The following is a 25,551-nucleotide window of genomic DNA, read 5'->3' as shown; positions in this document are numbered from 1 at the left end:
CAGTGCTAAACTCTCCATGGCCCACACAGTCAAGGTGACTCCTTGCTCAGGAGGTTTCAGGTTCCCTGGCCTCTGTGCACTGGCAGGAGGACCCTGCTACCCACTGGAATGTGGCCGGTCATATCAGCAGGGGCAAGGGAGCCTGGAACCTGGCTGGCCTCCCTCTGCTCACATTCCCTTGACCACGACCAGTCCCACGGTGGTGCCTGACCTCTGGCGGTGAGGAGGCGCCATCCCATATGCCCTGGGAGGTGGTACTGGCCACTCATGAAAGCTGGGTGTGTCTACCCCACCCACCTGTCCCTCAAGGCCTCCCCAGTGCCATATCTTCTCTTCTATGACCCCATCAGCCCGGCACTTTTATTTGACTGGATTCCATTCATTTCCCCCCTTACGTTCTTGGCGTGATGTTTTACAATATGGGCTCAGAAATGGATGGTTCATGGGATGCAGTGAGGAGCCTGGAGGCAGGGTGGCCAGGTGGGCAGGGTGGGGTTAGTCCAGACAGGCTGGAGTGGGGGGCTTGAGCTGTGCCGGCAGCGAGAAGAGGGGGTGCTCCTGTCTCTGAGATCGCGTGTGTCCCAGGTAGGGAAGAGTACCGGGACAAGGAGACGTCGTGCATCAGCAGGAAGGATGCGGCGATACCTTAGAGTCCTGTACCTCTGGCTCTTGGCTACCAGGATGAAGTCCCCACGCTGGACTGTGCTGCATTCACTTAGAAAACCCGTTGTTACTTAAAATTGTCGTGGGGCTTTTGATTCATGAAAAGAATGCTTTTCAAAGGCTGTTCTCTGAAGGACTTGACTGCTGCTTCTCTTGAAGTGTGAGACATCACCCTCATCAGTGTTTCAGGTGAACTGCAGATGGGCTGGAAGAAATGCCTCTTCCCAGCCCGGACAGGTACACACTTACCCACATAGCTGCTGTCAGTCAGATTGCGGTCCTGAATCTGAGCGGTGGGTCCCAGGCTTAGCGAAGCGAGGAGGCAGGAGCAGGGGCAGGGGTGGCTGGATTAGCACGGTTCTTCTTGGCTTCTGCCCCCGGGTGAGGCGGACAGCTACAGGTGACACTGTGGGACCTGGAGAAGCTCAGATAATGCTGGACTAGTGCCTTCTCTGTTCATTCTGGAAGAACCTATACGAACAAGCCGCAGTTCCATTTAAAGAAGTGTTCACAGAGCGTTGGTGCTTGAACTAGCTCAGCACCCGCAGGCCACGTCCCCACCAGGGAGAAAGCACAGTCGGTGGCCCTGTGCCTGCAGTGGAGCCCCTGCCTCTGGCTCCCCAGAGTTTCAGGAAGCCTGTTTCACCTCTCGTAAAACACGTGTTTGACTTTCAGAAGAAGACAGTGTTTTGTGATACAAGTTAAGATGGGACTTAGACTTGGCTAATCTTTACTGGGTGTCAAGTGCTGAGCACCATCCTTGGAGCAGGCAGAGCTGTTCCCAGTCTGTAGGAGAGGAAGCCGCGGCTCCAGGACATGACCTGCCCAGGGTCACTCAGTGCATGTGGGGAAAGCAGGTCATTTCAGCATGGAGTTTCACAAACTACATTGAAAATGTCATCAACATTCAAGACCTGTCTCAATATCTGTCTAGAGTATTTAAAAAAAATCTCACTTTAAGTGTTTTTCCCCAGATAACCTCTTTGTGACCAACCAGAACGGATACTATTGTCACTCTCAGACAAGCCTGGACCGAGCCCAGATCGACCTCAGCGGCCGCATCCGGAATGGCAGTGTCTACAGCGCACACAGCACGAACTCCCTGAATAGCCCTCAGCCCTACCTACAGCCCTCGCCCATGTCCTCGAACCCCAGCATCACTGGCAGTGACGTCATGAGACCCGACTACGTCCCGTCACACCGACACAGTGCGCTGATACCCCCCTCTTACCGCCCGACCCCAGATTATGAGACCGTGATGAAGCAGCTCAACAGAGGCCTGGCGCACGCGGAGAGGCAGAGCCGCTCGCTGAGAAACCTCAGCATCGGCAGCTCGTATGCGTACAGTAGGCCAGATGCTCTGGTCTACAGCCAGCCCGAGATCCGGGAGCATGCCCACTTTGCCTCGCCCCAGTCGGCCCACTGTCCGTTCAGCCTGAATTACAGTTTCCACAGCCAGTCCCCCTACCCCTACCCCACAGAGAGGCGGCCTGTGGTGGGTGCCGTCAGTGTGCCCGAGCTGACCAATGTGCAGCTGCAAGCCCAGGATTACCCGGCTCCAAACATCATGAAGACCCAGGTGTACCGCCCGCCCCCACCCTACCCGTACCCGAGGCCTGCCAACAGCACCCCTGACCTGTCCCGCCACCTCTACATCAGCAGCAGCAACCCGGACCTCATCACCAGGCGCGTCCACCACTCGGTCCAGACGTTCCAGGAGGACAGCCTGCCGGTGGCTCACTCCCTGCAGGAGGTCAGCGAGCCCCTCACTGCAGCCCGGCACGCTCACTTACAGAAGAGGAACAGCATCGAGATCGCGGGGCTGACTCACAGCTTCGAAGGCATGAGGTTCAAGGAGAGGACCATGTCGGCCTCGGCCGCGGACGTGGCCCCGCGGGCTAGCTCTGCAGGCTCCCAGCCAACTGTTTTCACTGAAAGAACAAAACGGGGAGAGACGGCCGAGCAGGAAGGCCTGAGATACGGCCACAACAAATCTCTTTCGGATGCCACCATGCTGATACACAGCAGTGAGGAGGAGGAGGACTTCGAGGAGGAACACAAAGCGCAGGCTGTGCTCTCCCCACGGGCCCGGGAGCCCCGGGGCAGTCACTCCCAAGAGCCACAGGCGGGCTACTCCTGCGCCTCGGTCACTCCGGGTGTCGGCCCTCTGCACATTCTTGAGCCCAAGTCCCATGTCGCAGAGGCTGAGAGGAGGGTGAGGGAGGGCAGCCCCATGCACGTGCTGGTGGAGGCCCAGCGGCCCAGGAGAGACGGGCTGCTCACCCCCTCCATGTCCGAGTCTGACCTCACCACGTCAGGGAGGTACCGGGCCAGGAGGGATTCTCTGAAGAAGAGGCCGGTGTCCGACCTCCTCTCAGGAAAGAAGACCATCGTTGAAGGACTTCCGCCGTTAGGGGTGAGTGTTGCGTGTGCAGGGCTGCCGCAGCCAGCCCCGCACAGCCTTCCAACCTGCCTTTTCTCCACGCCTGCTGCCCTCCGTGGGTCTTTTCTTTGACTCACTACTGATGTTTCCAGCTTTTTTCCTTTTAACGTTTTTTATCCCCTCCCCCCTCTCTACTGTATTTTTGTCTTATTTGGAACACATTTGAGTTTGATTGTCTATGAAAGTAATAGAGATTGGCTAGATTTTAGTGGCATTTGTAGAGATAACTAGAGTTTGGAAGCTCTGTGGAGTAGAGCAGAAAGCATGAATGGAATGTTTTAGCAATGCAGTGTGAGGGAGAAGGAAGCTAAGGTTTGGTGACTTGAGCCCAGATTGCTGTTAGCCTCCTGTTAACAACCCCCGTTCCGTTTGCGGGTTTGCTTGAGTGGTGTCTGAGAGCAGCATCCATCGGGTGTCCCTAACGTGTCTTTATGTTAGAGTCGTGTGGGTACAGGTTCAGGTGCTGGGCTGTGATCTCTGAGGGCTGGAGCGACTCTGGCGTGATCCTGGAGTTGGGAAGGTGGCATGTTGTCAAGAAAGCTCAGGTCTCTTTAAAAGATTAAATGAACCGAGAACCGAAGGAAGGTTCCTTGTAGAAAACACAGCTGAGAAGTTTAATAGTCAGTATAATAAATAACTGTGAACTAATTAAGCATGTCTTACTGATTGGAAGCAAAATGTAAAAAGCACAGCATCATCTCTAGCTGCCATTTCCAGCTCATTTGCCCAGCATGCCATCTGCTAACTAACCTTGTCCAGTTTGAACAGGCCTCCTGTTCTTGCCGACGAGGAAGTGCATTCTGAGATACTAAGTAACTTTTCCAAGGTCACACAGCTAGTGAGGGACTGGACTGGAATTTTAAACCCACATTTATCTCTGCAACCTGTTCTCTTATTTGCTACACTGTTCTGCATCCAGATGTATTGTATATAATATTTTGTTAAGTAATAATTGCTTATCTAAGCTTTGCTGTTCTCTATCTTTCCACTGAAACCTTTTAACTTTTGAGTCCCCAAGCTTTGGCCAAGCGTTGGTGGCCTTGTCACATCAGCTTGTCCACTGAGTCATTTTGCTTCATTGCCCATGCCCTGCAATCTGGCCAGCCTGACTCGAATTGACCTAACCAGTCCATCTCCCAATCGCTCCCAGTGTCCTGGCAGCTGGGACGCCTTATCTCTGCTAGATGGCAAACTCAGACTTCAGGGCCCATCGCAAGTGTGGTCTCTGAGGTGCTGTGAATGTCTTCATAAATAGGAAAAAAGTTCACACACTATCACTGTGCTTACGAAATAGATGAGTATACATAAACTAAACCTCCTTACAGCAGTGCTGTGGATTTAAATGTGTTCTCTTTTAATGAATTTCAGTTTCCTTTTAATTTTTTTTTGGGGGGGAGTACGTTCTTACTCACCTGGCTGAACAGTAAAGGCCGGTGTCTCAGATTGGCTGAAAGCGTGGGCTCATGGTGAGTGATTGTGGGAACAATCAGTGAAGTGTGGATGTGTCTTCCACAGTCACTCTGCTTTCATGGTTAATATTCTCCTCTTATTACAACAGGAACCGCCCATCATTTTAGGTGACCCAGGTCTTTTCCCCAGATGGAACTTGTTTGAGTATGGTCCGGTATTCACGCCTGTTGTCCCCCTGCGGTGTTCATGGGCCGAGCAAGGCCTGCTAAATCTGAGGACTTCGGTCAGTTTGGTTCTCTAAAAACACAAATTTTCCTTCTCATTGACTTTTAAGACCTATGGTATTAATACAACTAGGTGATTGGATCAGGCTTTTGTTCTTCTTTTCCCGTAAGGATTCTCTTCACTCACAGAACATGCGCAGGAGCTGTGGCCGGAGGAAGGGTGCAGGACCTGAGGGAAAGAACCGGTCTGGGTCCAGGGACTGCCTTTTTTATTAGTTCTCTGCTCCGTGGGCCGGACAGACCCTTCCTGCACCAGAACCTCAGCTTCTCCATCTGCCGCACGGGCACGGTCCTCTCTGCTCTGCCTGCTGTGGTGGGTTGTGTTACGTCCTCTGTCAGGCTTGGCATGGAAAATGCTTTCTCAGTTCTTCGGTGCAGCAGAACTGATTTTAAAGAAGGTAGTTTTTATAGTTTTGACACAGTTACCATATATATACACAAATAAACAAAGAGGCAGCTATGTGACCTTGGACAAGCTGTTTAATCTCTCAGTTTTCTCTTGCCAGTGAAGATGGATGGCCTCAGGGAGTTGCTGGAGGGATATGGTGAGATCCCAGCACACAGCAAGTGCTCGGGTTTAACTTACCACTGTGTGTCGCATCCACACGTTTAACCTGCTGGCTTCCCAAGACGGAAGAGCTCAGGTCTGTTCCATGATCCTGTTTTAACTGTCACAACAGAGACACTCAGTTCACATATTGATGTGAATTCATGTTTAGGATTAAAAACGGTGAAATAAATTGCAGACAAGCAGGAACACTTCAGCATTCTCCACCCATCTCCACCTCCAGGGCCTTGATTGCTATCTGGGAAAGGTGGACTGGTTTGAGTGCTACAGAAAGACTTTCTTTCTGCTGCACCCTTAGTGTTGTGTGGCGGTTCTCACGTAAGAGGTCGCTGTGCAGGCTGTGCATTGAAGACCACGGGCTTGCGCTCTAAGGGCTCTGTAAGAGGTATCGCAGGCTACTTTTGACTGTATGCCCCTTTCTTCAAACACTGGCGTTCGAGCTGACCTTACAGCCAATCAGCCTCATCCTGCATGTCCATGCTGGGGCATTTTGAACTACCTTGTACTGGCTGGTGAGAACTGACTGTTAAATTTTCAGGGCCCTTGTGATTCAGTTGATGTCACTACACTGGCAGTTTGAACTTGGCCACGGTGGGAGCGTTTGCACCACGGAGGTGGGCAGACCTTACAGATCAGAGCTTCCCCCACCCAGACAGCTGGTGGTTAAACAGCCCGCTGGTTTTTGCACACATTGGAATCGTGGAGTTTTCGCCAATGCAGCAACCTCTCAGTCTCTCTCTCCCTCTGTTCCTGTCTCCCTCCCACTCCCTCCCTCCCGCCCAGGCTGGTAGAGCTGGTTTCATTTATGAGACAGAGCTGAGAAAGCCACTACTTCTGAAATGGGGCTACTGTTGTTGTAAACTTACGGCTTCGAGGGCGTGTAGGACATCTAAGGAAACAGCGTTCTTGGGCTTATTTGCCTTACAGCAGAAAAGCCTTTGCTTTAACAGTGAGCTTAGGAGCGCCTGTGTTCAGGAGGCAGCTTCTGGTGACGTGCTGTCTTCTACCTGGTCTTCCTGCAGTGGCGATGAAGCTCTCAGCCCTGTTTTACTGTCCTGGTTGAAAAACGTGGGGGTCCTGAGAGGTGAGGTGATCCGAACCAGGCCACACAGTCTGAAATGTAATGACAGAACAGAGAACATTTCCTTCTTCAGAGAGGCTTAAAGGACTCATTTATATTTCTTAAAAAATCATCAAAACATATTGCAGTCAGCTGACGGCATTTAAAACTCTTTTCTAAGGACAGCAGCTGATTTTATTGGCGCGCCCTGTTTTGAAATTTGGGGGTTCTGTGTAGGAATGCTGTCTGCCTGGAGCCTCACCTTTCATTACAACAGAACTCTGAAACCAACTGCATTTCAAAACCTTCTTCTATCTGGGAGACTTATCAGGGCCTTGGCCTGGAAGGGAAGGCCCTCCTCCCGACGCTTGTCCAGGGACTGGGTGCGGGTGGGGAGGAGTAAGCTTTCTCCTCAGTTTGCTTCCAGTCTTCACACCGTTCCTGAAGGTTTCTTTTCAAAGGAGTCGTATTTGTGTATATTTCATATATACATATCAATATTTTTCTAGGGCATGAAAAAGAGCCGAGTAGATGCAAAAAAAATGGGTCCTCTCAAACTGGCTGCCCTGAACGGCCTCTCCCTGTCTCGCCTGCCTCTGCCTGACGAAGGGAAGGAAGTGTGTGCCAGAGCCACGAATGACGAGAGGGTACGTACGCTCAGGGCTGCGTCCCCCGCCGGGGACAGCGGGGGAAGCGCTGCAACACTGCTTCTTAAGACTTTAGTGACTTCCCTGACACACTGAGTGACCACAAGTGAGGGTTAAGGAATTTTGTAATCTGGACTTCAAAATTGGGGCTAATTGATAGCTAATGTCTTATAAGTTCAGGCTAGAATGTTCTTCTATTTTTTTTTTTTTTTTTTTTTTTTTTTTTTTTTTTGGTGAATGTTGTTCTTTGCATCTTCCAGCCACCTGTGGCAGTCTTGATTTTTGATGGCCTTGAAGGCAGAGGAAACATGCAAAGGCATACAAGCACACACAGGAAAGAAAGCAGACATTGACTGTTAACACTGTACTGAAAATTTACCTCAATAGTAAGCGATTACTGGATTTTTTAAAACTTCCTTTGTGACCAAGAGAGGCATGAATTATGCTAAGCAAAAATTAATTTGCTTACCACTGGACCCCGGAGATGGTTTCCAATAGTTACTATTATGTTCAGCTTTTTATATAATTTATATTATAAAATTGAAGTATTTGTTCACAGATGTTGGAATGGATTATCCTATGCTAGGATTTACTATTCAGGGGAATTTTCTCTTTCATAGGGGTCACCAAACTGCCCATAAATTTAGAGGAAATGAATTCAACAGATGGCATAAAGCCATTTTGCACCTATAAATAGAACTGTGCATTTATTTCTCACCAGTGAGATTACTTCATTTGTTAATGTTACGGCTTGGTAAAAACTGGACTTTGGTTTCAGTGTTAGAGAGTGCCAGACTTGACACCGAAAACGAGACACAGCTGCAGCATGGACCGCATTCATGCCATCCCACGTGCTCTGTTTTACAGTGTAAAATCCTGGAGCAGCGGTTAGAACAGGGAATGGTGTTCACAGAGTATGAACGAATTCTTAAAAAACGGCTAGTGAACGGCGAGTGCTCAACGGCACGCCTCCCCGAAAATGCGGAAAGAAACCGATTCCAAGACGTGCTTCCCTATGACGATGCCAGAGTGGAGCTGGTCCCAACCAAAGAGAACAACACTGGTTACATCAACGCGTCACATATTAAGGTGAGAGGCACGTTTAGAATAATAAACGGGAGGTGAAGCTTTGAGTTAAGTAAGTTACAAGACTGTTGGAATTATGCCCATGACTGTATTCTACAAACACCTGAGTTCTGCTTTATGCTGTTAGCTGGGAAATCCATACATCAGGGCTGGATAGAAAGTGGTTATCAACAGAACCCAGGTCCTGCTTGCTGTCTCCACATGGTGAACCACTGTACCCCCCCACCGTGGGGTTAGGACTTGAGGTGCTTACCTGCCAGGTTTTAGAACTTTGCCTTTCTAATTTCTGAAGATTTCTTTCCATTGCCCCTGAGAGAACTTATCAACTGGAATTGATTTCTTTCTCGTGACAAACCTACATGCATTTTTATGTAACAGAAGTGCCTGGGTTTTTCAGTGTTTTCCCCAAAGCTTTTACCTACGATGGTGCCATCTGTTCCCTTTGCATGCTCCCTGTGATCTCTTTTGAACATCATTCTGCTCTTCGAAGGAGCAGTGCCACATTTTTCCTGGAAATGGTGTAATGCTGTTTCCCTGGGGCGACGTTGCACCATTGAAATGGGAAGAGCGATGGTTCAGCCCAGGGAGCCAGGGGAGGCCGCCGCCCCGTCTTCTCCATCGCTGAGCACACTGTTCCTGCCGGCGCGGGGCAGCTCCTCACTGCAGGAGGAGAAGTTTCCTTCTGTGCGTGAATGACTTGGAATGCATGGGCAGGTGCTGCTTGTCTTTCCCCCACTTTATTTAGTTTGCCAGTGGTGCTCGGTGAGAGCAGTTCCACCCCCGAGGCCTGGCAGCCTGCCTGAGAATGGCAGTGCCCTGGTGGCCCTCGGAGCTCTGTGCGCGTGCTGTGCGACACTGCCGGGCTGCATAAAGAGCACGCATTTCTTTGGGGTAACTCACCCTGTCTCTGCTCTTCGCATGGATCAGAGTGGGACGACGCCGTATTACTGTTCTGTAGTGGCATTTCAGAATCTTCACAGGCAGCCCGAGGGATGGTGGCTTTGGAGCTTTGGGCCTACCGGCCCTACCCTCGCCCGCGTGGGGCGTCACGGTGTTTATTTTGGAAGGAAGAAATGCGGGCATGTTCCCCCTGAGGCACCCGTCAGACCCTTCCTCCCTGGTTCTTGTTCGCCATGTGACTGGTGGCCTTAAGTGAGAGCAGGGGTGGGACAGCGCCCTGCACGCTCAGGGGAGCACGCTCAGGGGAGCCCCTGCGGTCGGTGGCAGTGAGTGCAGCCGAGCGGTTGCCCGACCTCCTGACCGCGTGGAGCATTGTTTCAGACGGCTCTCCGGGAGGGCGCATCGGAAGGGTCAGCCCCGGTCATCGTGGGGGCTGATCTCCACTCGGAGGGCGGAGGGCGGCGAGGCCCCTCCCAGAGGGAGGTCACTTTCTCCCAGACCGCTGACGTTTGACTTCGGTGTTGGCTGGCTGGCCAGTGCTTCCTCCAGTGCGTTCCGCTCCCCGTGAGGGGATCCTGTGTTTGAAATTCAGGTGCTGTGGCCTGGGTACTGCTTTCCTGAGAGGAAGGGCCGCTGCTGCAGCAGCAACAACTGCTTACCGAGTGCCCACGGGGTCCAAGGCGCCGTGCGTGGCCCCACGAGGGTGGGCCATGCTTTCCCTCTAACGTGGGAACCCACGTGCAGAGAGGTGGAGCGAACTGCTCCAGGTCACGCAGGTCTGTGAACTCAGAGAGTAAGTGTATGATGACGTCGGACACAGAAGCTGTGCTAACAAGGAAAAGGAGCTAGACGGAAGCCTTCCTTATTCTGAATGATCTAGTTCGCTCTGTAGTGTCACCGCCAACAAGTCCACGTGCCTGCGTGTCTTAGGCACACACGCGGACTCCTTCCCACCCTTTCTCGCCTCAGGTCTCTGTCAGTGGGATCGAATGGGACTACATCGCCACGCAGGGGCCCTTACAGAACACCTGCCAGGACTTCTGGCAGATGGTGTGGGAACAGGGAATCGCAATCATAGCGATGGTGACAGCGGAGGAGGTGAGTCCTCTCTCCTCCCGTCCACTTTCCTCCGCCTCCCACGCAGTTGGTGTCGTTCACGCGGGATCCTGGCCTTGGGAGAGAAAGGCGGGTGGGGAGGGAGAGTCTGGATTCCAGACGGTGGCTGCGAAAGGCCGCGCGTCGCTGGATATCGTGTGCCATCCTGACCGTGGGTGTGCTTGTCTGCGACAGGAGGGGGGAAGGGAGAAGAGCTTCAGGTACTGGCCACGACTGGGCTCCCGGCACAATACTGTCACCTACGGAAGGTTTAAGATCACCACCCGGTTCCGCACGGACTCCGGCTGCTACGCCACCACGGGCTTGAAGATGAAGCACCTGCTCACCGGGCAGGAGAGGACGGTCTGGCACCTCCAGTACACGGACTGGCCCGAGCACGGCTGCCCGGCGGACCTCAAGGGCTTCTTATGTAAGTGTCTCCGTCCCCACACGGCCCTGCGTGGCCTGTCAAGTCAGGCGTGGAGGGGAGGGCCTACTTTCCTGAAATACTTCCTTTATGTTGTTTCATGTAAACTTGGGACTTGTTTTAAAATCAAGATGTCAAGTGTTTAGGGGAGGCTTAGAAGAAGGTTTTTAAGTATAACCGGGCAGTGAGTGAGCACGATGCTGTGAGTGTGTCTGGGGTCGTTTTGTTGGTGAGAAAATGGAGGCCCAGTTGGGGTCGGCGACTCTGTGAGGTCGCACTGGCAGTCATTGGGGGGCTTGGCTAACTGGGACCCAGGGCCCCTCGTCTGGAGTCCTCTCCATCAGTAGGGACCATCTCAGAAGGGTCGATTTGGTACGCCTTACACCCTGAGTTTTTTCCTGCTTCCTTGGTGCCTCGCAGCATACCTCGAAGAGATCCAGTCTGTTCGCCGCCACACAAACAGTACAAGCGAACCCAGAAGCCCCAGCCCCCCGCTGCTGGTCCACTGCAGTGCGGGCGTGGGCCGGACGGGCGTTGTCATTTTGTCCGAGATCATGATCGCCTGCCTGGAGCACAACGAGGTGCGCATTTCCTTGTTTTGGTGGGGGGAGAAGCGGGCTAGGGAGAAGTCTGGGGAAGAGAAGGACCTAGCGGCCTAGTAGCTCTTTTTGCATGAAGTTCCTTGGGATTTTTTTCCCCCACAAATAGGATTTTTTTTGTCACCAGTAAACATCTGACTTTTAAACCGATTCTTTGACTGGGGGCTCCTATCCATCAGCTCGTTCACCTTTAGCACCTGTCTCATCCCCAGTAGCTTTTCCAGAACTGCTACCTTCACCAGGAAGCTCCATGAGTTTTCCCAGTTTGAACTTGGGCTTCTTCGTCATCCTGACTTCTCTTAACGAAGACGTGACGGAGCTGATGGATGACTGGCAAGCCTTCGGTGTCTTTTCCAGAGCTGCCTGGAATCAGTTTGTTGACTGCCTTTTTTCTAGTCATGTGTCTGCAGTCTAGGGTCATGATTCCCATCGTCATGCTCTGGATTTGGTGGCCCTATTCATGCTGAGCATAAGCGGTCTTCAGAATCCGATTGTTGTGTTTTTAGTAAAACCAACACAGAATAGGTGAAGCAGATAACCGCTTGTATCGTGACATCTTGAGCTTCAGTCCTGGGCTGCCGTTTTTTGAGCATGGAGCACATTTCTCACGGGTAAAACCCATGCTGTTGAAATCAGGTGGTTTTTGCCCTGAACATGCGCAGAAATTAGCTTGAATTTTCTAAATGCATCTTCATCGTTCTGCAGATCAGGTAGGCTCACTTCAAAAACGAGACCCGTGAGACCATCACATGCGATTTTGGTTCCTTGAGTTCTGGTGACTGGTGTTTTCCCAGTGTTTTTTATGTTGATGTAGCTGGTACTTTCACGTCAAACAATTTTTCTTAGAGAGTGGATTAACTGCTTTCTTCTTGGCTCCCTTTGCTGCCTTTTGTAAGGTGCTTGTTCTTGCCCACTACCATGGGGCTGCTCACAGAGCCAAAAGGCCCTTGTTTTTCTTTTTAAATATATAGAAGATGTGAAGGTAGACAGGGTAGGAGACTATCTGTCTCCTGCCCAGCTAACAAGACTTCTGCTTGGACACCCACTCTCCTGCCCCCTTCTCTGACGCAGATCTCGGCCCGCAAGATCTGCTGTTGAGGTTTCAGTATTCCATGTACACACGGACTACAGACATCCTGTGGGGGAAAAGGGACGCGAGGCCGCTCTCTCAAGAGGAGAGCACCTCTGAGCGCCTCGGCCACTCCCTCAAGGGGGGAGCGCCAAGAGCCTTGCTGTGACCAGCCTTTATAGGTTTTTGAGGCTCTTAACATCAAAGAAGGTCCTCTTTACTATACAAAGGTTTGTTTTGGGTGGTTATCTTTGCAGACACAGGAGAGGAAGTCACTGAATACATCAAAGGAGGATATTTGCAATGTAAAAGGAGAATTGGTCGAAAAGGCTATGTTCCATACCTGGAGGGTCTAGCCTAGATTCTGTAAAGATAAAAATACTCAGTAAACATTTGCTTCCTCAATTCAGGGTGAGGGAGTTTTTTAGCAAGAGCAAGTCTCATAGCAGTCTGGGTACAATGCAGGCCTGATTTCCCACTGGAGAACTTATCCATACGTGGGTCCTGCCCACCAACTTTGCTCCCCACTAGTTTTCTGAGTGGGGGCTGAGCCACATTTCCCACGCTTGGAATGGTTCCCCACACTTCTCTCTCCGGGAGCGCATTCCCCTCACCACTGTTTCTCTCAATCCAGGTGCTAGACATCCCAAGGGTGCTGGACATGCTGAGGCAGCAGAGAATGATGCTGGTACAGACCCTGGTCCAGTACACGTTCGTGTACAGAGTTCTCATCCAGTTCCTGAAAAGCTCCAGGCTCATCTGAGCTCCCACAGCTTCCGAAGGGGACCCGACCACGTGAAGCGTTTACAGTAAGGAAAGGGCATAGTGCCCAACTCGCAGTGCCCCCTGGACTCGCCCGTGCAGAACGCTGCATGGGGACTGGGCGCAGTGCGAATGCGGGGCACTGGGGAGTGTGCAGAGCACGGGCCGCGGGGACGTTCCACCGGGGAAGATGCAGAAGCAGGTGGCGTGGTGTGGAGGGCCTGGCCCGGCCCCGTCTGTCTGTCCGGCGTGCAGCCCTTGCACACACCTCTTGGAGGCCGTGTTTTCTGGACAATTCTGTGTTTTACTGAAGCTGTGCTGGCAACTCTGGCAATCATTAACACACATAGATTTCTCTCTTAAACTTAAGTTTTTGATAATGGAATTTTTATTTTATGGCTAAACTATGTGGGGTTTTCTTGTTGAGAAACTGAACTTTCCATGAGGATAATCCACCAAAATGAGTGGTTCCTTTGTAACTTTGTATTCAAAACCATGTTGTTATCTTTTGATATTTTTTAAAAACGTTGGGTACTTAACAATTTAGTTATCAAATCCAAGCTACAAGAAGAATCTAAAGGTGTTATTTTGAAACATTTAGAAAGCATTTTTATATTCAGAAAATTTTTTATCCTAAAAATTCTATATATTTGTACCTTCTGTATTTTCCGAACAAGAGTTCAACTCACTAAGGTACGGATATGAGTCAGTTAAGGGCAAGCTGGGAATGAAGGCACATTATTTAAAAATGGGAGAGAATCATCGGATTCACTTTTTTTCAGTATTATTCATAAACCTCAATGAGTTTGATTTCATTGGTTGAAAATGAGGTGAAAAACAATCGCATAGGATGGGTTTAAGCACTTTTTGGTTAGAAAACAGTAAGTCTGAGTTTTAATGTAAGTGTTGCTTCACAGATGAAATGGTAGCGTAACGGGAGAGCTTTGGACGAGGTCAGGAGTAAGAGCACGTAGGACGGCAGACGAAAGTTCACGCGGGGCGGTCAGTGCAGGGGCCTCTGGTTTTAGAGGTCAGTGTTATCTGAGCTCAGACTGACATGCTGGGGCGGGCGTGGGGGCTGGGAGTTTGGGGCGCCCCACCCCCCAGAGGTAGCTCTCCCCAGGAAATTCAAGGCCTGTCACTGTTAGTGACCCACTGTTTCTTTGGAGTTCTTCCACCTCAACCTCTATTTTTTAACAAATAAAATCAAGTATATGTTATCATTAAAAGAAGCCTTGAAGAGACTTTATTATTTTTGTTGTTGTTGAAAGAAGAGAAGAATCTCACCTCTTCTCCCAAAACCACAGCCCCAGACTTGTGGGGCTCCCAGCGGCTGGTGTGGCGCTAGCTCCCTAACCCCTGCCTTCACCCCGGAGGTCAGTTTTAGCGGCTCAGCCTCCCCTGCCCCATCACAGTGGGCAGGACACGGCTGAAGGGGGGAGAGTGTCGCCCTGGCCCAGGCGAAGATGGCCGTGTCACAGAGGGAGTCGAGTAGGTAAGGGCTAGCCCAGCGGTCAGCAGGTCAGCCAAGGAGCCATCCCGTTCTTCCCTCTTCGGAGGCTGCTTCGCCAAAACAGGGAGCTTCTGGACTGGCAGGTCTGGGGCTCTTTTCCCAGTGACAGTACCCTGTGGGTGTCTTCAGTTCCCGTGTTAACGCCTGACCTGGTTTAGCTTGCTGCTGCGACCACTCGGTCTGTGGTGTCGGCCATGCGACAGGCCTCCTTCAGACTGTGGGTCTGCCTCACCCTGAGCACCCCGAAACCAGCCATGGACGTGGGGAACGCAGAAAGTGTTAGCAAGAAGGAACATTGCCAGTGAGCACATCGGTCACTTAGGAACCCAATATTAAGTTTAAATCCGAAATTGTTTTTGAGAGTGCTGTTTAAAGAGCAGGAGACTTCGGTGTCAATATTCAGGACGAGCTCCTCAGAAGAACGGAGTAGACGTTTTTTATGGTAACAGTTCCCATCTCCACGCCACGTAAAGGACAGGAGTGCTTCTGATGATTTTTTCTTCTTCCGTGGGAGGCATTTTAAGAATGCTTTTCTGTCAGGCTGAAACATTTTAAATGCCCCGCCGACAAGAGCCTGCTGCGAGACAGAAGCTACAGTAGGACGCGGTGTGTTTGTGTTCCGCTGGAACAGTTGATAACGCGGGCTGGACCGCGGTGCGAACGTCACAGTTACAGTGTCCCGTGTCTGACCTAGCTTCTCAGGCCACGCAATTTCTCGTCCCTGTTCAGTTTTTAAACTTTTAATTGCCATTAGTGACCATGAAGGTATTTCTGAATAAAAATACATGTCATAGACTTTGAAATAATGTGACTTTCAAGAGCAAACTCGAAAACATTGAGGTTTCATAGTCTTACCCTGTCTGAATTGAGAATGTTACTCTTCGCCAAACTCATGCTTCAGCATCTCAGTGTCTTTTGGTTCCTTGGTATTATTAATTTCAGACCAAAATCACCAAAACGTACATTTTCACAAAAAGGTGGTTATAAACCAGTGCTTTCGGTGACAAATTCTGGCATCCCTGGCGTCCGTTTTCCTGATGAGTGGGGATCTTCTGATGAAACAGGCTAGTTGGTACTTGTGAGCGCAGAGCGCTCATTGTAGCAGAGCGTTTGGGATGTTGCTCGCAGTCACTAGCATTACTTTTTCCAGGAACATCTACTGTGAAGCATCGAGAAAGCCCTAGAATTTTAGCCTTTAAAACCTTTTGGCAGGATTAAAACAGAAGCTGTATCTGTGCTTCCTTAGAAGCTTCCAGAAAGAGCAAGGTCTAGGGAGAAACGTGAGAGTGTCGGGTTGCTAGACTGAGTGGCCAGAGCTCCGTGCTGCCAACTTTTCTGTGAAGCTTTTGTCGTCAGAAGAAAACAGTGATTTCAAATGGGTTGCTATGGTAATGTTCACAACCTTAAGAAAATTTAAATATATATGTTATATATAATATAAAGCTTTATATGTATTAAAATATAAAACTGGAGGTCAGCTGCAACTTAAGTGCAGGTTTCATTGAGATTTGCATGAACAGGTGGAAACCAGAATTACCGTTTACTATAGGTTGTTTTTAAAATCAGACTAAAAAGTCTTTTTGTAAAGGAACTCGTTATAAATTTAAGGAATTTGCTTCTCATCAAGATTTTATGTGGAACAAGCTAAAACTATCTGTTTCCAGTTTAAAGTTTGTTTAAAAAAAAATCCACATTGGAGGGGGCTCTTTTGTGAGCTGAGGAATAGATGTTTCAAAATAGCGGAATTGGTATATTAGGGATTTGCCTGGGAAAACGTCTCTCAAAAGAACATCAGTTTTTCATATTCCTGTAGATAAGTGTTGTATTTACCCCCGTATCTACAATTAGAGAAAACTGAGGAAAAATCAGGAAGTCCAGCTGCTTGAAGTCTGTGTGTGTTGGGGGAGGGTGGGTAGAGAGAGAATTGAGAAAGCATGTGAAGAGGTCCTTGGATTGTTAGAGTGGCATTGTTTTCTGTACATTACTACAGGCAGTTCTGAAATAAAAATTATGCTTTCAAAGTTCAGATGTATGTTGAATTATTGAGATACAGTAATATTGGCTACTAAGAACAATACTGTAAGCGGGTGTTCACGTTCTTGGTTTGTCCTCCCAAAGCTTATTTTAACCATGAGGGCTGAATGGGAAGCAGGGGCAGGACCCAGCCCCCACGGTCGGCACTCCAAGAAAAAGATACAGCAGTTTTGCTTCCCTGGTGGTGAGAGCAGAGGAGTTTCCTGTGTCTGCTTAGTAGTGTCTGCAAGCAATTGAAGGCGGGTCAGTGTTTCATGCGCGGCCCAAGGTTTGTCACATTGTTTGTTACAGATATTGAGTGGCACGTGAAGGATGGGGAACAGAATGGGACATGGGATGAGGTGAGCAGGGATGTGGCCTAGGAAACCGGCTGTGAGGTAGGGCAGGGTGGGGGAGTCTGAATGGGCAATACAGCCCCCTAGCTGTCCTGCTCCCACTTACCTGTTCTTTGGGTGGTCCGGGGCATGAAATGGGAAGTAGAGGGTGGTCCAGGAAGGAAGCAGAAGGTCCGCAGCACCCAGCTGAGGAAGCAGCAGCTGCGAGGCAAATATTCCCACGGACAGGACAGCTCCTGGTCACATGTGTGTAAATTAGGGTCTGGCTGCACATCATGTTTTCAAAAATGTTTAAATTACTCCACTATAGCTGAGAAATGAAAATGCTTAAGTTTTCAAGAACTGGAGAAATCTAAACTCTCTCCGATATGTTGATGGAAAGAGTAACCCTATACTGATCTTAAATTACAGTTTTTAATATAAGTACAAATGAATGATAAAAAAGGAATAATTGTGTTTGAACTAACTGTAGAACAGTATGGCTGACTTACTGTTCTGAGTTTTTGAAAATTACGTAATAGGTGAATTTCTTGATCATTATCCCTTAACTTCCATTCAATGACGCTGTGGTGTGTCATATAAAAGGACCGTTTAAAATCCCTAAGACCCTTTGGCTTTGAATCTGTCCCACAGCGCACCCATAATGGCTGTGGCTGTACCCAGTCCCAGTGTAGTAAGTCTGCGATTTCACCTGGACTGGTCGGCAGGTTTTAGACTGTGTGAAGGAAGAGACCACAGCTCTCTTTCAGTTGTCACTATTGATATTTTAACTGTGCGTGTGTATTTTAAATTCACACTCCAAAAGCTTGGATTAAAAAAAAAAAAAAAAGAGCATTTACTGTTAGGAGCAGGTCTATACTACCAAAGAAATTCAGTGTTCGATCATCTGGGTTTGTCCTCACCCGAATCCGTCAGTCTTCAATTTCGGGGTACACTGGTGAAACTAGTGCGGATTTAATGATAACTGGCTCTCCATTGCTGTCTGCTCATTTATCAAGGGAGGGAAAGTGAACAAATATGTGGGAAATACAAGCTCAGTCACTCACTTTTCTCGAACGTGCAAACATTACAGCTCAGACTGCTACCATAATGCAAAGATACTCGAACCTTTTTATCCCGGTTTATTGGGAATCACTTAAAATTATCGGACCATGGAATGAGACAAATCTTTTGTTACTTATCTCTTAGGAATACTTATTAAAAAGTAGTAATTGAATTCAGAGTTAAGTGTCTTGAAAGGATGCAATGGTTTGGAAGTTTTACTGGAAAAACACCTGCTGCTCCACAATGGCTCGGTCCGACAGACTGGCTGGAAAAAGGCGTGTTCTCCAGAGGTGACAAACTTCTTTCCGGAGCAGATTTAAATAAACACAAGATGAAAAACAGTACAAAACTCTTAAACTCAAATGAGTTAAATAAACCAAAAGGTGAAAGGAAGAAAACAGATCAAATCCTGTAACTTGTGACAACTTGTAGATCAGTAGAGCTCTGATGGGCTTCATTCGCATAGTTTGGTTTTGTGGTATAATAGAGAAATTAAAGTAGTTACTATACAGGGATGTTTGTTAATGTTTTTGACAAATTTCTGTTAATATCAGTTAGAATATCTCCATATTACCTGTTCCCCAGTTATATATTAAAAGTAAGCGACATAATTCCTTGGGGTAGAATTGAGCTGTTACGCAATTATCAGTATACTCAATTTCTAACACACTGAAAATGAAGGGGAATGTTTGTCAATATATTAAGACTTTTAAGGAACTTGGGTACACAGTCAAACCTTACTCAAGAGATTGTTTGAGTATTGAGCCATTGAGATATATTTTTCCTTTTTACTGGGTTCTCAAGTAATTTTTTATGTCAAAATATAAAACAGATTTTTATCATGAAAATGTTAAATATTTTCCTATAAAAACACCTCAATGTTTCACTCTGTTGTGTTTAGTAGAGGGAGAGATTCTGAATAGAATGATGCTGTTTAGTTCAGATGAAGAATTACTCTGTAATAAACCAGAAATTTGTTGTATATTTCTGAGCTAACAGCTAAAGCAAGCCAAATGCCACCCATAGTAAATTTGGCAAAGCATTTGGATAGCAAGTCTTTTTAAATAAAATTCAGAGGTTAGTGTGATTTAATAGGCCTAACAAACCCAAAATTTGGAGCATATTTCTATAAATACGCCTTCTTAGACAGTTTTCCTGTAATTCAAGCAATGCCCTGGGAATTCTACCTTTTTGAAATGGTACTATAAATAGCTGTCTAGAATTATCTTACAGTTTAAAAAGCAGGTTTATGTGCTACTGTCTAATGATCAATAATGTAAAAATGTATAATCAGAAGAGCTTCTAAACTGTCACTGGTGTGTGAAAGTATATACATTTAATGGGCAAGTAGGTTTAAATGACTGAGTATAATATATGTGAAATGAACATATTAGTCTATTTTGCCATAAAAATAAATATTGAAGCGAGATATGACTTGTGTGAATATAATAGTGCAGTTAAAGCTATTTCGCCTTTTTCATTCTAGATCTTAGTGCAAAGAGGCATATAATCAGTCTTATTTCCCCATTGGGTTTTTAAAAACTAATGTGCTAATAACAGATGCTGCTTTTAGTAGCTGCCAACCTGTCATCACACAACTCCACAGGAGTCAGTCACTCCAGCTTCACTGAGGAGGAACAATTAATACCTTTGAAGAATAAACTTTTACGGACTCCCCAGCCGGTCGCCGGAGCTCCTCACACTGCCATCCCTGGAGTGGAACTTAGTTATTTGTTGAATGTCCACTTTGTTTTCTGGTGGGATTGTTGCTCAACCAGCAATAGCAGCACCGGAAACTTATTAGAAATGCAAATTTTGAGGCCCTTCGCAGATCTGGAAATTTCGAATCAGAAGCTATGGGAATAGGGCCCCCAAATCTACCTTAACAAGTTCTCCAGGTGATTCTGGTAAAGTGTGAGAGCTACTGCCGTAGTACTTAATAAGCGGTAGATGTTCAGTGTAGATCTTAACTGGGACTCCTTACACAGCCAAGGTACAGTTGATAGGCAGCAGGGGTGTCCAACCTTTTGACGTCTCTGGGTCACACATTAAATGCACAAACACTTAATGAAAATTGATGAACAAAAAAAGGGTTTCAAGTAAAGTTACAGTTTTGCGTTGGGCCACGTGCGGCCTGCGAGTTGCGGGTTGGACACCCCTGCGCTGGAGTTTATGTAGAGAGTTTTTGTTAGGTTAATGACATGCACAGTTGTGGTAGGCTAGATAATGGGCCCCCAGAGATGCCCATGTCCCCGAAGTTGTAAATGTCGTCTTACATGGCGAAAGGGACTTGGCAGGTGTGATTATGGTTCTTGAGATGGGGAGCTTGTCCCGGCGTGTGCAGGCGAGCCCAAAGGAATCACAAGGGGCTTTGTAAGAGGGAGGCAGGAGGGCCACAGTGAGACATGATGATGACTGATGACAGATGCAGCTGCAGCTGGCCTGGGAGGCAGGGGGAGGGGCCACAAACGAGGGAATGCAGGCGGCCTTTTCGACGCTGGACAAGGTGAGGAACATTCTCTCCCCTGGAGCCTCCAAGAAGAATGCAGCCCTGGCAACATCTCGGTCTTCAGGATTTCGGACTCTCGGACGGTAAGATAACAAACATTTGTTTTCAAGCGCTGTGTTTGTGGTAGCTTGTTACGGCAGCCGTAGAGAGCAATGCAACAGCATGTATTTTCTCTCAGGAAAATCTGGACAGTAAACCCACCTGGTTCTAACATCTTGGAAAAACTAGGGGAATCTAAAGTGTGAATCAATTTGGCAAATTGCTTCACAGGACGATATACTAGCACGAGGGAAAACGAGAGGAGCTGTTTCTACTTCTGGATGTCAGTTATTTCAATGTTAATTTCTAAAGGCCTGAAGAATTAACTAAAATAAATCTTTGCCTCACCTAGTCCAGACTCTTAAACTGAGGCCCAGGGGAAAGTAATTCATTGGTGACCACACAGCTAATTAACTCACTTGGCAAGTTGTCATCTTGTCTGTAACACTTGCTCTGATCTTTTCTGATTAGCTTCACGGGGCGGGGGGGGGGGGGGGGGGGGGGGGGTGACTTTTTAAATAGGGCTTCTCAGGAAATTTTCAAGTAACTTTGGCATTTGCTACATTCTCCCTAGTACTTGGAGAATTTGTATTATCTGAGTGTAAAGAGAAGAGGAAACTTCTGTTTTCCCCATAACCTCGTCTGCAGCCTCCCCTCCCCCTCAAACTGTCTCCCTTCATGGACAGATACATTCATTCTTACGCAGACAAGGACCTGGGGACCCGAGAAGTGAGTTCTTCCTCCTGAGAAGCCCATAGTTTAGACAGGAGACAATCTGGGCCTGTAAACAATGTTATCATTCCTATTGTAGATGAAAGACCCCAGATCCCAGAGAGGGCGGGACAACAGGAGGGACAGTCACTGGAGGTTTCAGTGTTACATGCAGTGTGGGGTATCAGTGAAGGCTCAAGTGGGTAGGGGGCAGAGAAGAGGGGGGCTGGGGGCAGGGTGAAAAAGGTGACGGGATTGAGAAGTAGATTGGTAGTTACAATACATGCACGGGGATGTAAAGCACAGCACAGGGAATACAGTCAATAATATTATATATAATAACTGTGTGAGGTGCCAGATGGGTACTGGAAATGCCAGGGCAACACTTTGTAAAGTATGTAATTGTCTAATCATTATGCTGTGTACCTTACACTAATACAAAATAATATTGAATGTAAACTGTAATTGAAAAATAAGAAGCTATTTAAGGAAAGGGAGCAGCAGACGGAAAATGGTATTCTGTGCAGATCAGGTACTCAGAGGCCTGGAGAGAGGACCTCTGCGTGTCTAGGGAGCCAGCGATGGGATGTGAGACACGTGGGGGGGCGGGAAGAAGGTAGATACTGGGAATGCCTTAAGCAAGATGGCAGTGCCCACCGAGGGAGAACAGTGGGGGCTGCCAGGGCAGTGTGAGGTCCAGCCTGGATAATGAGGTGAGGGGTTTGTCAGAGAGGGAGGCTGCGGCTGAAGAAAGGCACCCTGTGGGCTGAGGGAAGGATGAAGTCCAGGAAGCAGATAAAGGGGTGAAGGATGCTTTGATGGGGAGACCCAGGCTGGGAGCCAAGGATAGGGTTGGAGATACTTGAGGTTTAAGAGCACTGCAAGGTGGGGAAAGGAGGGGTTTCACAGAGGGTTAAGGAGAACTCCAGGCACGAGCCCTGAGTGGTTGCTGAGGGCCGAGGAAGGGCTGGGGCAGGTTGACGTGGAGTACAAGACATCGCAGAGGTGGGCTGGGTGCACAGCTCTGCCACACTGCACTTTGCACTTTGCCCCTGAGCCTGAATCCCGAACACAGTGGTGATGGTCAGCCTCCCGTGAGTGAGATGGCCCTGTCACCCATGCCACCAGAAATCAGCTCTAATACCTCCAGTGCCATGTACCACCTTTTGGGAAACACTGGTGTGGGCAGAGGATCATAAAAAGCCTGCGTTGAAGAACAGGACACTTGGAGGCCATTGCTGTTTCTAACACATTTGGGTCATTATTCTGTTTCATCTTTTTTCATCCTCCACAGTGCCTGGGCGTGAAACTTTGTATATAACAGACACTCAAATACTCAATTACAACAGTTAAGTGGTTGAAAAGACATAACTAGAGATGAGTCTTCCGAGACATACACAGTATTCATTAGCTGCAACGACAGGGGGAAAGTGTCTGCCAGAACATTCGCCCTCCTAAGAATGGGTAATTTCCAGGTAGCTGACAGACGGCGCTAGCTCACTGGTATCTAGAAATCCCTTGAGGCTTTAGATATTGTAAGTGAGGGAAAAAATGATACTGTAGACCAGGCTTAATGTCTCAAGATCCATGCCAGATCATAACCACGTCCTGTCCCACTGCCTGCGAAACCTCTCATGTCTGGGTAAACTATGTTCTCCTGAAAAACCACCTTAGAAATTGCGGCCGACAGATTCTAAGGTGACCCTGGCGATTCGTACCTTTTGGCATTCACACCCTTCTGCAGTAAGAGCAGGTAGCACCTGTGACTTGCTTCTAACCAAAACAGTATGTCGGAGGTGACACAGCCACTCCTGCGACTCTGGTGAAGCCAGCAGCCGTGTCGGGAGCTGCCTGTGGAGAAGGCCAAGTGGCTGGGAACAGTGGGCAACTTCACGAGTGGAGAGCAAGCAGCTGAAGTTTTCAGCTCTTGCTCCAAGGAAAGGATTCGGCCAACAACGTGACAAGGGCTTGGAAGCAGGTTCCTCCCCCGTAAAGCCAAGGGGAGGTATGGGGATGACACTGGGGTGGTAGCCCCGTGAAGCTCGGAGCAGAGGACCCGGTCCACAGAAATGGTGCGATAAAAATAATCCATGTGTTGTTTGAGGCTGCTAAATTTATGGTAATTTATTATACAGCATAGAAAATAAGTACAGAAAATACCAGTATATAAAAGAAAGAAAAGAGGAAAAGGAAGATCAACTTACTGGCCACTTGGGATATTTATTAAAGATCAGACCTCCGAAGGGCAGTCCTCAATGCCCACTTCCATGATTCTAGGCGCTGGCTCCCCCACGCCGCCCTCATCGTCCCCGCCGACGCTGCAGAGCTGGTCAGACCGGGTGAGTGCTGGGCTCAGGCAACACAGTTCACTTGAAGGCTCAGCCTTTTCAGTGTCACTGTCACCTTCAATGACAGTCACCGAGGTTTCTTGGTCTGTTAAGCTGTCTGAAATACTTGGATTCTTTTCATCCCAAATTGAAGGTCCCAGATTCGTTTCATCACCCACCTGCTGAATTATAACCCCTTCCGAATACTTTGATTTATAGGCAGGTAGGAAGAATTCACTTGAGGAGAACGCCTCGTTCTCATCCTTTGGGGAGGACAACAACATATCCAAAGCTTTTCGGTATTCCTGACGTTCCTGTTGAATCGACGCATCATGTTCGTTTGGTTCTGAACGCGCAGCCTTTTCCAAATCAAGTAAATTCAACGCATCAAAGTCATCTGTCTTTCCTGAGTTTTCCTTGGATGTGCAGCCTAAATTCACCTTTAGGATATGCAGCAGGTGGCGCATTTTTTCCTAGGATTAAGAAAAAAGACAGTAATTCTATTAATTTAGCCAAATGGAATTACTTTTGTCTGCACTACCGCTACCCTCAGAGGATCCACCCTTCTCTTTCCACCCCACCCCTGCATCGCACACAAAGTACAAGGGTTTGAAAAAGCACTTGCATTCTTTGAGGGTACGGGAAACCTTTAAAATTCTTTCTCTATTACAATTGTTCTAATGAAGTTCTAGGGAAAGACAAACCTCCTCCAAATGGTGTTTATTTTGTCTTACATGTCGTTCAAACAGTCGTTCTAAAGACCTACAAATGATACAAATGTTAATGTTTCAATCAGAAAATCAACTGAAGGTAAAATACCCATGCAATAACTAACTAAACTACTACAAGCTGGTAAATACTTTTTTACATGACTCTTTCTCTTTCCAAAGTTGGAGACCAATCCTTTCCTGTTCTGTCAGGTTCTCCAATATGGAAGCTAGTACAGCATCCACCAAATGTTTACGCTAATGTAATGGATGCCCATGTTTCCGAAAGACTGCATGCTACTTACATTTCTGCGAATAAAATGATTTAAACGAGGTCCCAAAACTCCTTCTCTCTCTTTCTCCCCAACAAAAAGCTCTTTCTCTCTCCTACACATATGTGAACACTATAAGCCTCCCTTCCCTCTCTTACAAACTACCCCCATACACCAAACTCTGAAGACAACTCTTATAAGAGTTATTTTATAATGTTTCCTGAAGTGTACTTGAAAAATATTCCACTAGTGGTAAATCCATATAATAACCTAAAAATTATCACTTATTAAATGCCACTAAGTGTTAGGCACATAATAATAATTATACCTCTAATCATGACCAATATTGGGAAAGGTATAGTAAATTTTAAAGATGAGAAAACTGTATGTCTAGGAAAATGATTTCCTTTCCCCTAAGGCCACAAGCCATTAAGAGAATCTAACCCGCATGTGTCTGGCTCTGAGTTTATTTTCTCAGCTACACCATGCTTGTCTTCTATCACGTGAAAGTATCAATAGATTTCTTAAAAAACAACTCATTTCCTTTGTTCCCATTTGTTATTACAATGAAGTTAGGAGCCAACTTTATAGTCAATAGTTCTGAATAATGTAACATTTTTTTAAAAGCCCAAGAAATCCATACTCTACATTTTACAATGACTGTTGATGTTTGGGAATATTCGCTCCCAGGCAATTTTCCAAGCATGCAGTGTACTTAATGGCGTCTTATACTACATAACACAGTCTGTCTCAGTGCCCAACGAATTTTAGATAAATAACTTCAGGCTGATTCAGGATACAGTTTCCTTCTGTATCCAATACCTAGTCTGGTTTTGCAAACTTCCGATTTCATTTACAAGGTGGCAGACACAAGGCCCGTGGGCCGAATTCAGCCCTCCACCTTGTTTTATCTGGCCCGGCACCTTGTTTCTACCTGGCGGCAGCGCTGAGCTCCTTGCTGTAGTTGAAGAGTAGTTACATTTATAGAGTCCTAAAATTACATTCGGCCCTTTGAAGGCAACGGTGAGACTGATGTGACCCCCCGGG

General features: G+C 47.8%; 2 protein-coding genes across 9 annotated transcripts in view; one reads left to right on the top strand and one right to left on the bottom strand.

Moving 5' to 3' along the window:
- PTPN21 (protein tyrosine phosphatase non-receptor type 21) overlaps positions 1 to 16,550 on the top strand; it is a 61,472-nt gene extending 44,922 nt beyond the window's left edge. For both annotated transcript variants that reach the window (XM_053927821.2, XM_024567651.4), the window contains exons 13-19: positions 1,638 to 3,079; positions 6,938 to 7,075; positions 7,943 to 8,164; positions 10,031 to 10,159; positions 10,352 to 10,586; positions 11,004 to 11,164; positions 12,886 to 16,550. In XM_053927821.2, coding sequence (XP_053783796.1) covers positions 1,638 to 3,079; positions 6,938 to 7,075; positions 7,943 to 8,164; positions 10,031 to 10,159; positions 10,352 to 10,586; positions 11,004 to 11,164; positions 12,886 to 13,014 — 2,456 coding nt within the window. In that variant the 3' untranslated portion in view covers positions 13,015 to 16,550. The remainder of the gene's footprint in view (positions 1 to 1,637; positions 3,080 to 6,937; positions 7,076 to 7,942; positions 8,165 to 10,030; positions 10,160 to 10,351; positions 10,587 to 11,003; positions 11,165 to 12,885) is intronic.
- A 6,515-nt stretch (positions 16,551 to 23,065) lies between these two features.
- Positions 23,066 to 25,551, bottom strand: part of SPATA7 (spermatogenesis associated 7) — a 28,511-nt gene continuing 26,025 nt past the window's right edge. For all 7 annotated transcript variants that reach the window (XM_024567974.3, XM_024567975.4, XM_045201767.2 and 4 more), the window contains 2 exons: positions 24,230 to 24,287; positions 23,066 to 23,998 (listed from right to left, as the gene is read on the bottom strand). In XM_024567974.3, the coding sequence (XP_024423742.2) occupies positions 23,429 to 23,998; positions 24,230 to 24,287 (628 nt within the window). In that variant the 3' untranslated portion in view covers positions 23,066 to 23,428. The remainder of the gene's footprint in view (positions 23,999 to 24,229; positions 24,288 to 25,551) is intronic.

This window comes from Desmodus rotundus, chromosome 7, assembly GCF_022682495.2.
Source record: "Desmodus rotundus isolate HL8 chromosome 7, HLdesRot8A.1, whole genome shotgun sequence".
Classification (NCBI taxonomy): domain Eukaryota; kingdom Metazoa; phylum Chordata; class Mammalia; order Chiroptera; family Phyllostomidae; genus Desmodus; species Desmodus rotundus.
The sequence above is the reverse complement of the archived record's forward strand: the minus strand, read 5'-3'. Positions and strand labels throughout refer to the sequence as shown.